The sequence below is a fragment of the Yarrowia lipolytica genome, chromosome 1E, assembly GCF_001761485.1.
Source record: "Yarrowia lipolytica chromosome 1E, complete sequence".
NCBI classification, from domain to species: domain Eukaryota; kingdom Fungi; phylum Ascomycota; class Dipodascomycetes; order Dipodascales; genus Yarrowia; species Yarrowia lipolytica.
Genome location: NC_090774.1, coordinates 2,363,200 through 2,378,634, shown reverse-complemented (window position 1 = coordinate 2,378,634; position 15,435 = coordinate 2,363,200). Strand labels below are relative to the sequence as shown.

Sequence of the window (15,435 nt, the reverse complement as noted above, 5' to 3'; positions counted from 1 at the left end):
CTATTGCTGTCTAGCATTGAACTTTGGCACATGTTGGGGTAATTTAGAAGCGATGGAGAGACTGAGAGACGAAGCACATGTGGCCAGATACAAGTGTTCTGAGTTCGAGTCTCTTGTGTCGCTCTTATGGTTGCATGCTAATTGTCGCTGTCTTCTTTTTTCTTTTTTTTTCTTCTTTTTTTTTTTTTTTTTTTTTTTTTTTTTTCTTCTTTCTTTTTTATCATAATCCAAAATAACACCCCAACTCCAGGTTAAACAGATCGAAAGAGGGTACTTATGCGCCAACTCGACCCTGTTTCTGCTCGACATTCTCGAAAAGCCCGAACGTCCACACTCTGGACTTGGAAATGGGAGACAGCTCCACTCTGCAAGGTGTAGAACCTGCCCTGGATTTCGATCTGGTCGCATCCTCCCCAGTCTGAGTCGGAACTCACACTGCGACTCGTATATATCCAGCATGTAAGTCAAGCAGATGAACCGATCAGCCATCTTCATCTTGTGTTTCCAGTCGAATCAATCACGATAGCGGTTGTCATTGCAGCCTCGTGTCTACCGTTCAATGTTGTCCGGTACATGGCACTCACATTGACGCTAGCAGTGTTTTTTTTTTCGGAGACATGTGATACTTCCCTTTCAACAGTTCTCTAGACTGATCTGTCACTCAGCTCTCTACTTGCAACCCGTTTACAGCTACAGTCGCGGTCACAGAGATCCATCCCAGTTACAACCTCTTGTATGATATAGTGGTCTGTCATACAAGGACAAGTATTGTGCTTCTTCACTGCTATTTAGTTTCTATTCTTCCAGCTCAGACATCCGCTCACTACACAACAACCACGCCAACCACTTCTTTTTTTGTTCCGATGATCCCTTACAGTTGGTTTCTTTTTGTTGTTGTTTTTTTGTTGTTGTTTTTTTTTTCCACATCACCATGCTGTATAACCTCGCTGGGCCCCTCTGCTAAGAGTATCGCCAGAACGAGCTCCAGGGTTGCAATAAGCCTCAAACCTTTGCCAGGTGGACTTTCAAAGGTGATATATACACCTCGATTTATCCAGTCTTCCAGATATCTGCAACACCCCGAAAAACCGTCGCCTTTTTTTTATTCTAATGCGCCTACAAATCGTCAGAATTCTGATATCCAGGATTTTATTTTATCGCCTTTTAAGATTTATCCGCAATAGTTTAGTGGCTAGAATTTCCGCCTGTCAGAACTCCGTTCAGCACGCGGGGGACCGGAGTTCAATTCTCCGTTGCGGAGTTTCTTTTTGATGTCTAGGGCAAGCATTGTAACGCGAGTGACATACATGCTTTGTTTTGCATGTATAATCAACACAAAGTGGGTTCTTTTTGTGATGAAACGTTCGCCGCCCATATATACGAACATCAATATCGTATGTACAAGACAAGTACATAAAAATAAATCAATTTTAATTATTTAACTAAAAATATATATATAATAATAATAAAAAAAAGACGTTACTTGTACATAAAAGCATTTACTTTAATAGGTCTAACCTACACACTCTTACTACACACAAGAGTGCTCGACACTACCAAACGACCGCTGGCTGTGCTGAACATCGTGTCGACCGAGCGCCTGCTTCCACGGGATAGGTTCATACGCGACAACCACAAGACCGTTGAAGAACATGCCAATGGAGATGGCTTTTTGGACACAGACGTGAATATGGCTTCGACGGAGCCATCTAGAATACAAGCAATGCCAGCAGGGTGCACCTGTTATTTGGTCACCAAAAGGCTGGGTCAATACTCGTGCCAGGGCTGTGAAGGAGGCCGAATCAATGTACAGTCATGCACCAGACACCATGACCATTGGCAAGCGGTGGAAAAAGAAAAAGGAAAAGATTACAGCACCCAGGATTCTCGTATGGTCTCCCACTACAATACTAACTAGGCTCTCTGGTGCTTGACTATGGCTGATCGGACGGGAAAGCCGTATTTTCACACAGGATATGGCCGTAACCAAAATTGCGCCGACCCGGAATCGAACCGGGGGCCCATCGATGGCAACGATGGATTTTACCACTAAACCATCGGCGCGGAAATTTCGTTGCGGGAACAAAATTGTTCCCTAGACAGTATAATTTCTGCTGATATTTTCCCCGGCAAAACGAAAAACCCATTTGTGGCGATTTCCAAGATCCAGGGGGAATCTACAAGACTCAGGATTACCAAAGGCATCTTATTTATTCCTCAACAATATCTCTACCGTCTCAGCCGAGTAACGGTAATCTGGAACCCGTCATATATCAGCTACTGACAAACGGGCCATCTGCGACGAGCGTAATACATACAGTTCATACGTCAATGCATTTCCATTATTTTAAATACTTCCCCCGTCGACTGCTTAGTTCTGATCAACGTCCATCTCGCCCACAATCGAGTCTCGGGCTCGCTGGATAAAAACCATTTTCTGCCTGTGTCTGTTGAGCACGGGGGCATCGATCTTGATGTCAAAGTCGAGGAGAAACAGAAATGCAATTTCCAGCTTGAAGAGATCGAGCTTGGACACTCCTCCGGCCATGGAAAACCGCTTGTGTGGGTACGTGAGGTCTTCGATGACCTTGCACGCGATGCGAAGAGCTGCCAGAACCATTCGATGTGCGTTTTCCGGAATGAAGGGCACGCTGTGATGCTTGATACAGATTTTGTAAATGTAATGTCCTGCGGCCATGTAGGTGGAAGAGGACAGAGGACAATACTTGTGGATGCGTTGCAGGTACTGTGCGATTGTCAGAGGCGGGGGGTTTTTGAGAAAGAAACGTTTAGCAATAGACAGCTTCTGGGCCTGGACTAGACTGGGCTCGTCGTTTTCTCCACGGGTAGTGAGAAGGGTAGTTAACGAGGTGGTGGATGACGTGCGGGTCAGGCTGTCCCGTTCCTGGGTCTGTAAATGTGAAGTGGGTGTTTTTTTGGGCATGGTTGCTGCCGCGGCCTCCATCTCGACCATATCTGAGATGGTTCGGGCAATGTTGAGGTACGCTGTGACTCTTGGAGACAGTTCTGGCTGCTGCTGCTGCTGCTGCTGTTGTTGTTGCTGAAAAGATTGTTGCTGTTGTTGTTGCTGTTGTTCGGGTGATCCGCCTTCTGGTCCGCCAACCACCGGCGACTGGACTCCTGCTAGGTCCGTCAGGTCCACCGCATGGTCTCCAATCACCTGTCTGGCGTTCATGTTTTCAAACGCCAGCTCGGGGTGTCCCTCGTCTCCGTAGCTATTAGAAGGCGCTGAGGGGGCTGCTGGTTCCTGTTTCTTCACGTGGTCGGCTTCGCACGGTGGCTCTTCCGGTTTGCGTTTGCGCGCAACTCGTGCCAGCGCGTCCTCGTCGTATTTGCGGCCCACATTGTCCGCCAGGTCCAGCAGGTTTTGCAGCTGTTGTGCCAGGCAGTCGAGGGCCTCGGAGGCGCCCAGGGCCTCGATGTCGGGCATGTTGGCCAGCGAGAACATGATTTCGAGCTGGAGCGAGATACTGCGTGCGCGGAACGGATGATGCGGTCTGTTTTGGTGGTCGTAAGATGCTGCGATATCCAGATGTCGACTTGCATATTCCCGGTGTCTAATTAGGGTTGTGCGCGTGAGCAGGTGGATCCTACGAGGGGAGATGGGGGCCTCTGGAGACGGTGGGAAGGGAAAGGGAGGAGAAATACGGAGATGAAATCTCCCCATGGACCCTGGAGAGTTGATCCAAGCAACTTTCACTCGGAAAAACGCATTATTGACGGACTTGAAGTGGATGTCTGGTGGTACGATGATAGTCCTATCGTATACTAACTCTAACTAAACTCAAGTATTTCCCAAGTATTTCCCAAGTAAACCACTTAAGAAACGCCCAGTCTGAAAACCCCCTGAAATGATCGACAAAACAAGTCATCATCATCATCACCACCATCGAGAGGCTCAGTATATCAGCTAAACTAGCCACTCGAGACCCCACTTTTGCACAAACGCCTGTAATTCGACCCATGAACACGTGTTATATTATGTATAGCAACGTTGCTGTACGCAGGAGGCAGGAGGCAGGAGGCAGGAGGACTATGTACATACAGTACGCCATTCAAAGAGTGTGTCAACATCTGCCATTTGTAGGACAAGCGGTGACAAAAAAGTATACCAATGAACTCGGAATGCTCCGACGACTCCATCGATATACTGATATCCACATTTTCCCGCGCAAATCTGTCCAGATATGGCTCTTGAAGTCGACCAATGTCCACGGACTCTACAGCGAACTCATAGCCTTATCAACAGCCAAAATGGCGCCCGAAACCTGCAAATTGGTGGCAAAATAGTACACCGCCCTCGCAATACTGTCTCTGGACACCCATCCAACGTCGTCGTCGTCCTCCACCAGGGAGGGCCGTTCGGGCACCTCCATGCCATCGGTCATATTAGTAGGCACGTATCCGGGACACACAGAGTTGCTGCGAATCGCATAAGCGCCTCCCTCCACCGCCACGGCCTTGGTGAACATGTTGAGAGCAGCCTTGGTGGTGGAGTAGACGGACAAGACCGGGATGATGGGCCGGAGTCCCTGGACCGACGCCAGATTGATGATGACGCCGTTGCCACGGCTCTTGGGACGCGGCGAGTTCTCGTGGCGCTCCACCCATGCCTCCAGGGCATACTTGGTCAACTTGATGGCTCCAGTGAGGTTTGTGGCCACAATCTTGTCGATGAGCTCCACCTCCATATCTGGCAAGAACCCTCCTTGGGCAATTCCCGCGCCATTGACCAGAATATCAACAGCCGCAAAGTCCACAGGCGGTCGCTGAGCCCCGGTAACGTCGTAGAAATGGCCCTGGTGTCGCTGGCCCTCGGGAACAGGTATCAGTGGAACACTCTTGTCCAGAGCCTCCTGGTTGTAGTCCAGTAGAATGATAGTGCATCCATTGAGGGCCAATTTCTCGGCGATGGCCATTCCAAGGTCCCCGGAGCCGCCGGTGATGACGGCCGTATGATCTGATAATTCGCCCATGTTGTTGAAAGGAGAATCGGGTCCCAAAAGGAAGGAGGGAGGGGAGCATAGGACAGACTATATATACTAAGAACAAGGCTAATATGGAGACTTTCACGTGGTCCAAAATTGTCATAAATGAAGATATATAACCCATATAAATTAGTCAGCAATGAATCTGACTCAGCCATTTCCATCTGGAGAAACACCCACATCAAAACGCCTCTCATATCCAACCTCCATCCAAGTATCTCAACATCTGACTATCACACCCCACTCACCACCCCCACACTCTTATATGTGGGGTAACAAACAGAGTTTCGAGGCACCATCACTTAACACGACGTTAATTACTTGGGAATTAGTTGAAGAAAAAATCGGCTGGGGGTGCAAATAAGAGGTTCCAGATATGCCAGAAGAAAGAGATATATACCAAAAAATTCAGAAAAAGCGTATATATTTAAATAACCAACAATTCTCGGACCGTACACTACAAAATTGCCGGATATTGCTATTAGTTGTCTCAACAGACGTCGAGGTTTACTTAGGATTATAGTTGACACTCAGAATACAATATTCAAAGCAAAAATATTGGAGGAACGCAAATACTGCCGAAAATTGCTGGATACACAAAAACTGCCTTAAATCATTGCTCCTGCCTCCATATACAAGTATCGCACAAGCTTAGGTAAAACATTCCAATTCTTACATACATACAAACAAGTTTTGAGACCACCACAGACTGGTCCCCCACTAAATCAACTTGAGACCGGTGGAAGGAGCGCCAATGGCAGAAATACCTCCGATAACATCCAACTGACCCTTGTGCTTGGGCAGGTACTCGGCTCCGGTGAAAGGATCCTTCTCAGATGCATCGCCGGGGTAAATGGGCTTGAGAGACCGGGGACAAATAGCAAAGTTGGCGGTCACATCAAAGTCCAGCTCAATGGCGTCTAGAGGCTGCGCATCTGCTCGGTGCTTCACCTTTCGAGCCTTCTCGGCCTGCGCAGGAGCAGGGTTGGTCTCCAGGAACTTCTCAGCGTACACAGAAGCAGAAGCGTAGTTCTTGAGCTTGAACGCCTGGGTCATGGCCACCTGCCAGGGTAAACCAGCATGGGCGGGCTGCAGCTTGAACTTGGTAAAGTAGGCGGCCAGCTCTAGGTTGCGCTTGGGATCCTCCTCGGCGATTCGTCGACGCTCCAGCTCGATGGAAAACGCGCCAATGTACTCCCGGCAAATGTCAATAATCTTCTCGCACTCGTCCACAGAGTCGTGCGTGGGCACAAGCATGACGGCAACAGTGTAGAGAATCTGACGGAAAGCGGAAATGGCAGCAGGGACGTCGTTGGCTCGGATAAGCCGGAAAGCAGCCTTGACATCGGAAGAAAGAGAGTCAAAGCCGGGGACAAGAGGCAGAGAGGTGTCGTCGTTGAGAGCGCCTCTCACAAAGAGCTCCAGGGGAGGCAGATCTGCGTTAGACTTGTAGTACAGCTTGGAGGCCTCGTACACGGTCATGAACCGCTGTCGCAGAGGCTCAAAGTCGACAATACCGATCTGGCGATTGAGCAGCTGGGCGGCAGTCTCGAAAGAACCGGCTGCGACATGCACAGCGGCGACAGACGAAGCCCGGATCCAGTTCTCGGGCTCGGACGAAGTGGCGTCAAGGTTCACAGAAGCATTCTTCTTGTGGCCCTTGGACGAGGGAGTAGAGGGAGCAACGGGAGCAACCTCAACGTCATCAACGTCGAGATCGTCGCCCATGTCCCATCCAGCATCACCATCGCCGTCGTCGTCCTCAAGGTCGAGATCGACCATGTCCGAGGTGACGGCTCGAACTCCGTCTTCCTCGTCGTCGTCGTCCTCGCCTTCGTCAACCTCAACCTGGCCAAGCAGAGCTTGCTCAAAGAAGGAAAGGGAAGTCTGCTTGAGAGGCCAGTCGCCGAGAGGCTGCTGGACAGCGGGAGTGGCGGGCTTGAGACCCTCACCAAGGGTCATCTTCACGTCGCCCTCCTCAACGCCGGCCTCGGCCAGAATATCTGCAGCAACGTCGTCTAGACCTCCGTGCTTGGCAGCAGCGTAGGCATGAGACAGCAGACCGGCCGATCGGAAAAGATCAACTCGAGACTCTACCGAACCGGTGTACAGGGAGTTTTGGAGCATGGAGGCACCGTCGCCTCGGTGGGCAGCAATGGCAGCCATCTTCTGCAGCTTGGGCGAGTCGCCGGCAAGCACGTAGACAAACGACAGCTTGTCAAACAGCTGCTGCTTCTGGTACACGAGCTCGACGATTCGGAAGTTGCCCTGCGACAGAGCCTCCTTTCCGAGCAGCGTCCAGTACGAGGGCTCGTCCAGAATCTGGGCCTGCTCCAGGGCCTCGGTCAGGTTGCCGCACTCGATGGCGAGATCAAACTTGACCTTAGGGTCCTGCACAAACTGCAGCGCAATCTCTGGGTAGCCCTTCTTCTGCAGGTACGAAATGATGGATTGGCCCACGAGGTTGGACGACTTGATGATTCGCAGCACCTCAGAGAAGTTCTTGTTGACCAGCGCCCGCTTGAACCGGTACTCGGTGGGGTCGATTCGGACCACCTCCACCTCGCCAGCTCGGTTCAGACAGTAGACTCGTCGGTCCTTAACCCGCACAATGTACAGAGTGTTCTCCAGAGTCTTGATGATGCCGGAGTCGCCGTTGAGCAGAGTGTACTTGAGATGGTTGAGAGTGGTGTAAAGCAGCACTCCGTTGTCGTCCCAGCACGCGGACTTGATTCGAATGGTCTCGTGAAGAGACGAAATGAACTTGAGCGTGGTGGCAGAAGCAATGGTCACGGTGTGTTTGGTCAGCAATGCCACGTGCTTGCCGTCCTTGCTCCAGTTGACATACTTGACGCCGGACACAGCAAGTTCGGCCACAATGGTCTTCTGGGCAACGTCCAGCAGGTAGACGTGGGAAGGACCCAGCAGGAGAAGTTGGCCCGACGAGCCGGGGACAACCACAATATCCTTGACCTGTTTGGGCAGCTTGATGGTTCGGGTGGTGGTGTTGCTCAAGTCCCGTATGTCAATGGTCTGGGCATTCTTGTTGAAGACGGCAAATCGGTTTCGGGCCACAAAGACGGCCTGAGCAGCGTTGCCGCCAATTTCCTCGGTGGCCTCAATGCCACCGCTGGCAGCGTCCTTGGGCAGATGGACCAGGTTGTAGTTAAACTGGTCCTTGTCCTTGGTGAGCAGCAGCACAGCCCGGGCAGCAGGGTTGTAGCTGATGGACCGAATGGGTGAATACTGCGAGCCGTACTTCTTGAGAGACACCAGGGGCATACTGTCCTGCTCTGAGTTGAAGTCAAACAGCTTGAGTTGCTTCTCCTTAGACATGTAGAGCAGCGAGTTGCCGTCAATGGTGGAGGCGGGTCGCTCTCGCTCCATCTTGAACACCATGATACCGCTCTCGTGGCCAGCAGCAAACAGGTTGATGTTGGGGTGAGCAGTGAGGGCCCAGAATTTGTCGTTCTCCCGCTTGAACTGCTTGATGAGAGTTCGCTTGTGCAGGTCCCAGGTTCGGATCGTCTTGTCCTCGGACACAGACACAATCACGTCCTGGTAGGGGTGGAAACAACACGACAGAATGTTGTTGGTGTGGCCTCGGCAGGTATCGACCTCCCAGGCCTTGGTGTCGCTCATTCGCCAAATCTTGAGGACCCGGTCGTCACCACCAGACACAATGAGAGGCAGAGTGGGATGGAAAGTCGCCCAGTTGACACCACCATCGTGGCCCTCAAGAACGTACTTGACAATACAGTCCTGGTTGCCAAACATGTCCTGGCCACCCTGCTGGGGATGTCCGCCGGGGCCGCCGGGACCACCGCTGTTTCGAGCAGCCATCATCATCTGCTCTTCGAACGACATGGATGAGCCTGCGCCGCCAGCAGACACGCCGCCGCCGGCAGAGTGCTTCTTTCGCAGGCCGGAAATGTCCCACACTCGCACGGTCTGATCCAGACAGGCAGACACAACCAGGTCCTCGGAGGGGTGGAACTGAGCACTCATAATGTAGTGCGAGTGGCCGGTGAGACAGGCAATCTCCTGTCGGTTTTGCCAGTTCCAGATTCGAATGGTCTGGTCATCGGAACACGAGATGATCCAGGGCAGCTCGTGGTGGAAGAAGACGGTTCGCACGTAGTCGAGGTGGCCGACGAGAGTGAAGAGACACTTTCGGGTCTGTAGCGACCAGACCTTGATCTTGTAGTCGTCGCCACAGGACACAAACAGCGGCTGGGTCTTGTGGAAGTCGACACCTCGAACGGGGCCATCGTGGTCCTCGAACCGGTCCACCAGGGTTCCCATTCGGTAGTCCCAGAGTTGGATGGTGGACGAGTGGAGCGAGACCAGGACCCAGGGGCGGGTCGAGTGAAAGGCTAGGCCTTTGGCTCGGGAAGATTTTGATTCAAACTGGGTTAGTATACGAGTGGAATCAGGATATGGCATGAGCTGACTACCGGGATGACACAACGCGTCACAACGTAAACAGGCCGTGGTCACACACATCTGGACACATCAAATGTGAACAAGACCGAGTAGTTGTCTTAAAGCAACAACCTCTGTTGTGAAGCAGCAGATTGGTGAACGACAAGGAGTAACGTGAACATGGGCAAACCAAGCCAGTGTGCCAACAGGTCATCATATTGTTGTCATTGCTACCATGTCGCTACCATGTCGCTACCACGTTTGTCCCATAATGCGTCTCGTCATGAGCAACGGTTGATCACATTTCACCCCCGCACTTCATTCCACGCTGTCTGTCGCTTCTGCGTCGCTTCTGTGTCGCTTCTGTGTCGCTTCTGTGTCGCTTCTGTCTGTCGCCCTAATAGTGTCATCGCCGGCGGTCTAGATTTCTCGCCCAATGGTCACCTCACCGCTCAAAAACCCGCCTCGATTTCTCGCCCAATGATCACCTGACCGCTCAAAAACCCGCCTCGATTACTCACCTTAGTTAGCATCTCCATCTTGACGGATTGTGAGATGTGTTCTCAGTTGAAGAAAGATCGAGGTAGTGCGTTCTCGAAGTGACGTGTTGGGAGAACGTGGCACAAAGTTTATTTTGACGGAGAATTTGGGGAAGATGGGGAGGACACTAACGGTGTTGTGGATGGGAAGTGGGAGGCATTGGAGCAAATATAACAAGCTGATTCGGACAATTGTAGCCCAAACATGATACGGTCAAATTTTGGTCCGAATATCTCGTGTTTTGGTGGAATTAGAACAGTCTTTTGTTCACATCCCCGTCGTCTACTCCCAAGTAAACTCTCAACTGGAGACAATAAATTATTTAAGTTGTATCACTACAGAAAAACGCATACTGCAGAAAATAATACGAAAAATGTTATGTTATAACATTGTATTCATACATTATGTACTGTAGCCCTGTAGGAATGTATGTTGTAATATGTATGATGTTGTAAAAATGTCTTTAAATAAAATATATCATGTTGTAAAAATGATATTAAAAATATTAGTATGTTATAAAAATGTATTATGTCATTATAAAAATATATATATAAAAAAAAAAACGTGACAATACTCGCATGTCGGGAATTTCGTATGAAACGACCTACATTCTGTACTCGTAGTAAACATGATAACAGTAATTTTTTCAAAGTGGATTTTCAAAGCTTCGATCTAAGCAACACTGAAAAACCCACTTTTTCTCGATATCTCCAGTAGTTACGCCATTCGAATCAGCCCGGCGTGGGGAGTTCAATGATACAATGATGTCCACTAACGGTGTACTCTATAGTGTACTCTTTACTCAATGTGGATGTGTGGACTCTAGCAGATCATACCTAGTCCAACTGCGTATCGTCACTTTGCGACCGTCTCAATGACATGAAAAGTCCTCAATTGGTTTACGTTCTCTTCGACTATCATCTTACTTCACATCCTTTCACGTTCCTTCACGTCCTTTCACGTTCCTTCACGTCCTTTCACGTTCATCGTCTATCTGAATATGTTGATCAGGTTTGTGGACAGCCTTCCAGATAGCTCTGGAACCCGGCCATACAATACTTCAGTAGTATTACTCTCACGTTTCCCTATTATACTGGTTGATATCGCGGAACTGTCTCGTTGCTGAGTCATGATCTCTTCATCAGACCTCCGATAACGAGGTGTGTCGACACATGCTCGACTCGACCGATACTGATACTGTAACTCGTACTTATGCAGTTCGGACAAACTGCCGATCTCTCGCAATTATTCCATTCTTGGGCGCACTCAAGACTAAGACCTGGGTGGCAAACAGAATAAAAATAAATAAAATGACAACTTTAATGGTGGACGAGAACCATTGCGGCTGATGATTGAGCGCCCGGATGGAGCTGAAAAGTAGTCAATTGGAGAGATGGCGATCGTGTAATTCCGGCGGTATAATTTTTGTTTACATTTGGTCGCTCGTAGCTTTTCTAGAGCTATATTTTCTAGAGAGAAAAAAAGTTCGAGTAACAATATTCTTTATTTATATTGTGTTCTTTATTTATATAGTGATCTTAATTGTGCTAAATGACACTGTCAAAAGTGGTGACTTAATAGCCAGAATAGGGCCAGCCAAACGGGTTCAAAAAACGCCGCAATTGAGCCGGAAAAACGCCGAATCGAAAGAGCCACTGTTTCCCTGCTCCCTCAAAATATGCAATTACAAATCATCGCCATCTACAGACGCATATGGACACATGCACATACTTGCACTCCACAGCAACTCATGCGAGTCTTGCATGAGTGGCAAATGGCAGTGGCGTTAGCAAGAGACGAGATGCGGCGTAGATAATCGATTTGATGCACACCAATTGTAACGTTGGCGGTGAAGCCTATTTGGCAACCCGCCCCGCCACATGGCATTGTCGTAGGCTGGGATTTTTAGTCCGAAATTCGAGGTGGTTTTTTGAAGTGAGACTTGTTTCTTGGAAGTTTAATGTTTTGACGGGGATGAGTGGAAAGTGGATGGAAATTTGAGGTGGTAGAGGTCGGTCAATTGGTAAGATTTTTGAATAAATCAATTCTCCAGGGAATTTCGAGTTGATTGCCATTTTCCGCATCTTTTTACGACCTCAAAACCTCGAGATAATTGCGTCAGAAAAAGAAAAACAATACCTCGCCACATGCCAATTAACCATCAGATAACCATATTTAAAAAGTATATATAGGTAGTCCGGTTCCCACCCCTCTGCCAGGTCCCCCCAACCACCATCAAAATGTCCTTCCCGCTCGACTTCAAGTACGTCATTGCCGCCACCTCGCTCTACCCCGTTCTGGGCTTCTTCCAGACCCTCAATACGGGCTACTGGAGAGCCCAGTCCAAGACCCCCCTGCCCCTGCTGTTTGCCGACACCTCTGTGCCCGCCAAGGAGCCCAAGCTGGAGCTGGCGCGTCAGCGATTCAACTGTGCCCAGAAGGCCCACATGCAGTTCAACGAGAACGCCGCTCTGACCCTGGTGGCTGGCTGGATCTCCGGTCTGTACTACCCCCAGCTGGCTGCTTCGTTGCTCCTGACCTGGGCCGTTTCTCGGTTCGCCTACGTCATTGCCTACTCCAAGGGCAACCCCGACAACCGAAAGATCCCCGCCTTGATCAATCTCGGCTCCCAGATTGTCCTTATCGGAGCTGCTGTCATTTCGGGCTTTTGTCCTGTTGTCAAGACCTTCTTCAACTGAACTGTGAACTATGTACATTGAATATATTATGAATATGTGTCCATGAGCGTGGGAGTGCCAATGGAGTTTCTATGAGTGTATGAGCACCAATTGAACCCCAATTGAGTGCCCCGTTAGTCAATTGAGCGTTGAGAGTAGTTCAGAGTGACTGTGACTGTGACTGTGTTGGTGACTGGACTGTGACTGTGACTGTTTTTCTGGACTTTCGCACTGAAGAAACAACAGAAAGGACACCAGAATCCTCCATCAAAGGATCAACTCTCCTCTTTTGTTTCTCAAGTCTCTGTATCTCTTCTCTAGAGCCCAGCAACAGATGACTTGACTGAAAATAGTTTGGGAGACTCTTTTGGGCACAGATGTGGCACAGTCATAGCCAATCTCGCAATCTAGACGGCTTTTTGAGCACCGTTGAACGCAGCTGACGAGCTTCCAAGTCTACCGATTGATATTCTGATGATCTGGTCGCTGAAAACTCAGCTTTTCTCAGTCGACTTCGACTTGTAGTTCAGTTTCAGCTGAATCCACCTTTATCACCACTATCCAGAGAGTTCCATCTGTCGATCCTCTGTCGAGCACCCAGTCGACCCTCTGTCGAGCACCCTGTTGAGCACCCTGCCGACCCTCTGTCGATTACTGCAGCACTCTCCAGAAGCTCAACTTGAGTCTCCAACAGTAGATCTGAAGAGAGGACTTGTCTGAGTTGGAGTTGGAGTTGGTAAACAGTCTTGAGAGTCATTGTTTGGGATATCATGATCACATTGAGTATCGCAAACCTCACATTGCGCCACAGACACTCAACCCGGTCTCCATATCCATTGACATACTGGTTTCTTTGGTTGTGATCTAATGACGGCGGTGTAACTATCAACATGACATCCCACCTTAAGTCAAACGACAGACACCCCCAACTCTTCCTCTTCCTCATCACTTTTATTCCCACCTATTCCCGGTGACACAGACTCAATCGACTCATATCGGGACTGCCTTCCACTGCACCTCGGTGCCACCACATCTGTGTCACGCACCAGTGCTTCCAGACCAGCGATCGCTACGGACTCACACCTCGAGTGGGCACTCACTTACTCACGGATACGGCCGTTACACTCACGTCCTCACTATCTCAGACCCACACAACCAAAGCAGCGGACGCAATCATGTTCTGTCTCCAATTCGGCGCGCGTGTGGGAAGAGAGAGATAGGATATCTGGGTGTAGCAAAAGTGTCCATAGTTAGTGGTCCACAAGTGAGTGAGGTTCACGACCCGCCTCCACTAATCGGTGACTGCAACACCACCGTGTGACAAGGACCGGCAGCGCTATCCCATTACAAAGCCCTGACACCACATATCTGACTTACACTGTAAAGCCCTGACACCTCACATCTGACCTGACCAGAATTGCTGTCCACAAACACCTATCCAGTTGGTTGGTCATGTGCGTACGGTGCTAATGCAACACTAGGTACCGAATCTCTCGACACCCTGCGACCCGAAAAGGTAGCTATCCATTGGGCCTACTCATTGAGATTGAGCCTACCCATTGAGCCTACCCATTGAGCCTACCCATTCATTGTATCGATCACTCTCGGTGAGCGGTGTCATTCCAGTTGTGACTGGAAAAACTCGTGTCGGCAGTCTCACAGCTGAGCAGATGACGGTGCTAAGAACTACGGTGGTGTTACATCCACCCATGGTGTGTCGTGACTTTCGACGTCCGAACAAGTGTCGCCTTCAGGGTTACATCTCAGTCCCACTAAGGTACTCGTACTTTCTACAGTATCACAATAATACAGTGGGTTCTCAGATTCACCCGTCCGCACCCTACAGTCTACATCCACAGTGCTACTCATGCGGTGATACAGCGGGTTTCCTCTGTAAAACAACACAGACGCTGTGTTTGTACGTTCCATGGTTGTTTCTCTTTCGCATGTCGCTACGGTTTCAACGCACAAGCGACAAATCTCTCAGTTTGTTCAGTTAACATACATAGCCTTAGTGGTGGGGAGCCTCCTCATCGGCGCCAAGCTCATAAGCTCGGTAGACGGCGCCGCACTCGTCGCATCGGCCGACCTTATCGACACCGGCGTGGAACCACTGGACCTCGTGGGAGCCGTGGGGGGTACCGGAGCAGCCGACGATTCGGGAGTTGTCGTATGTGGGGACCCAGATGGGGTCGTCGGGGGTGCCCTTGACGGAGTGCTGGGGTCGGATGACGGGGCCGAGGTCGAAAATGTCGATACCGTCCATCTTACCGAGCAGCTCGAGTCGAGCCAGACCGGTCTCCTGCTCGAGGTCAGTGGGCACGGTGCCGGGGGCGGCGGAGGTTCCGATCAGGGACTCGGGGCCGGTGACCTCGGAGAGCTTCTCGGCGGGCTTGACGGCCTTGTGCTGCAGGAGAGCAGAGGCAGAGGAGAATCGAGCAACCTGCTGGGGTCGAGCGATTCGGCCTGCGGAAAGCAGAGATCTTCTCAGGGCGAACATCTGGGTTAGTACTGAAGCACAGGAGACATAAGCGTGGTGGACTCAGTAGAGTGAGAGCGTGGTGTGCAAAAAGTCTGGTACAAACTCACAGACCCATCCATCTCATGATGAATCGGCTTGGATACGTTGGTACGGGATACAGCCACAGCTGAGAGTAACTGCTGTGAAACTGGTAAATGGCATTTGACGCTGTCACCATCTGTTGATGATGACATAAGTCACGTCACTTAGTCGTAACACGGAGTCACGTCACAGCCACAGCCACAGCCACAGGTGTGTCACA

The 15,435-nt window shown here is 50.2% G+C and overlaps 6 protein-coding genes and 3 non-coding genes across 9 annotated transcripts; 1 reads left to right on the top strand and 8 right to left on the bottom strand.

Moving 5' to 3' along the window:
• Positions 1–495, bottom strand: YALI1_E23781g (uncharacterized protein; the record flags this gene model as incomplete). Its single annotated transcript, XM_068283068.1, has 1 exon — positions 1–495. One exon carries the CDS (start codon positions 493–495, stop codon positions 1–3), a length of 495 nt encoding a protein of 164 aa, XP_068139169.1.
• Positions 496–1,174: 679 nt separating this feature from the next.
• YALI1_E23774r lies at positions 1,175–1,261 on the top strand. The gene has a single exon. It is a non-coding gene; the product is annotated as a tRNA-Asp (tRNA).
• Positions 1,262–1,867: 606 nt separating this feature from the next.
• Positions 1,868–1,988, bottom strand: YALI1_E23766r. The gene has a single exon (XR_002432138.3). It is a non-coding gene; the product is annotated as a 5S ribosomal RNA (ribosomal RNA).
• A 5-nt stretch (positions 1,989–1,993) lies between these two features.
• On the bottom strand, positions 1,994–2,064 carry YALI1_E23765r. The gene has a single exon. It is a non-coding gene; the product is annotated as a tRNA-Gly (tRNA).
• Positions 2,065–2,371: 307 nt separating this feature from the next.
• On the bottom strand, positions 2,372–3,688 carry YALI1_E23749g (uncharacterized protein; the record flags this gene model as incomplete). Its single annotated transcript, XM_504163.3, has 1 exon — positions 2,372–3,688. One exon carries the CDS (start codon positions 3,686–3,688, stop codon positions 2,372–2,374), a length of 1,317 nt encoding a protein of 438 aa, XP_504163.3.
• Positions 3,689–4,241: 553 nt separating this feature from the next.
• YALI1_E23736g (uncharacterized protein) lies at positions 4,242–4,997 on the bottom strand (the record flags this gene model as incomplete). The annotated part of the gene is made up of 1 exon (XM_504162.3): positions 4,242–4,997. The coding sequence occupies one exon, from the start codon at positions 4,995–4,997 to the stop codon at positions 4,242–4,244; it is 756 nt and encodes a 251-aa protein (XP_504162.2).
• A 732-nt stretch (positions 4,998–5,729) lies between these two features.
• Positions 5,730–9,515, bottom strand: YALI1_E23691g (uncharacterized protein; the record flags this gene model as incomplete). Its single annotated transcript, XM_504161.3, has 1 exon — positions 5,730–9,515. The coding sequence occupies one exon, from the start codon at positions 9,513–9,515 to the stop codon at positions 5,730–5,732; it is 3,786 nt and encodes a 1,261-aa protein (XP_504161.3).
• A 2,555-nt stretch (positions 9,516–12,070) lies between these two features.
• Positions 12,071–12,691, bottom strand: YALI1_E23659g (uncharacterized protein; the record flags this gene model as incomplete). The annotated part of the gene is made up of 1 exon (XM_068283067.1): positions 12,071–12,691. One exon carries the CDS (start codon positions 12,689–12,691, stop codon positions 12,071–12,073), a length of 621 nt encoding a protein of 206 aa, XP_068139168.1.
• A 1,972-nt stretch (positions 12,692–14,663) lies between these two features.
• YALI1_E23635g (uncharacterized protein) lies at positions 14,664–15,152 on the bottom strand (the record flags this gene model as incomplete). Its single annotated transcript, XM_504159.3, has 1 exon — positions 14,664–15,152. The coding sequence occupies one exon, from the start codon at positions 15,150–15,152 to the stop codon at positions 14,664–14,666; it is 489 nt and encodes a 162-aa protein (XP_504159.1).
• Positions 15,153–15,435: the final 283 nt, after the last annotated feature.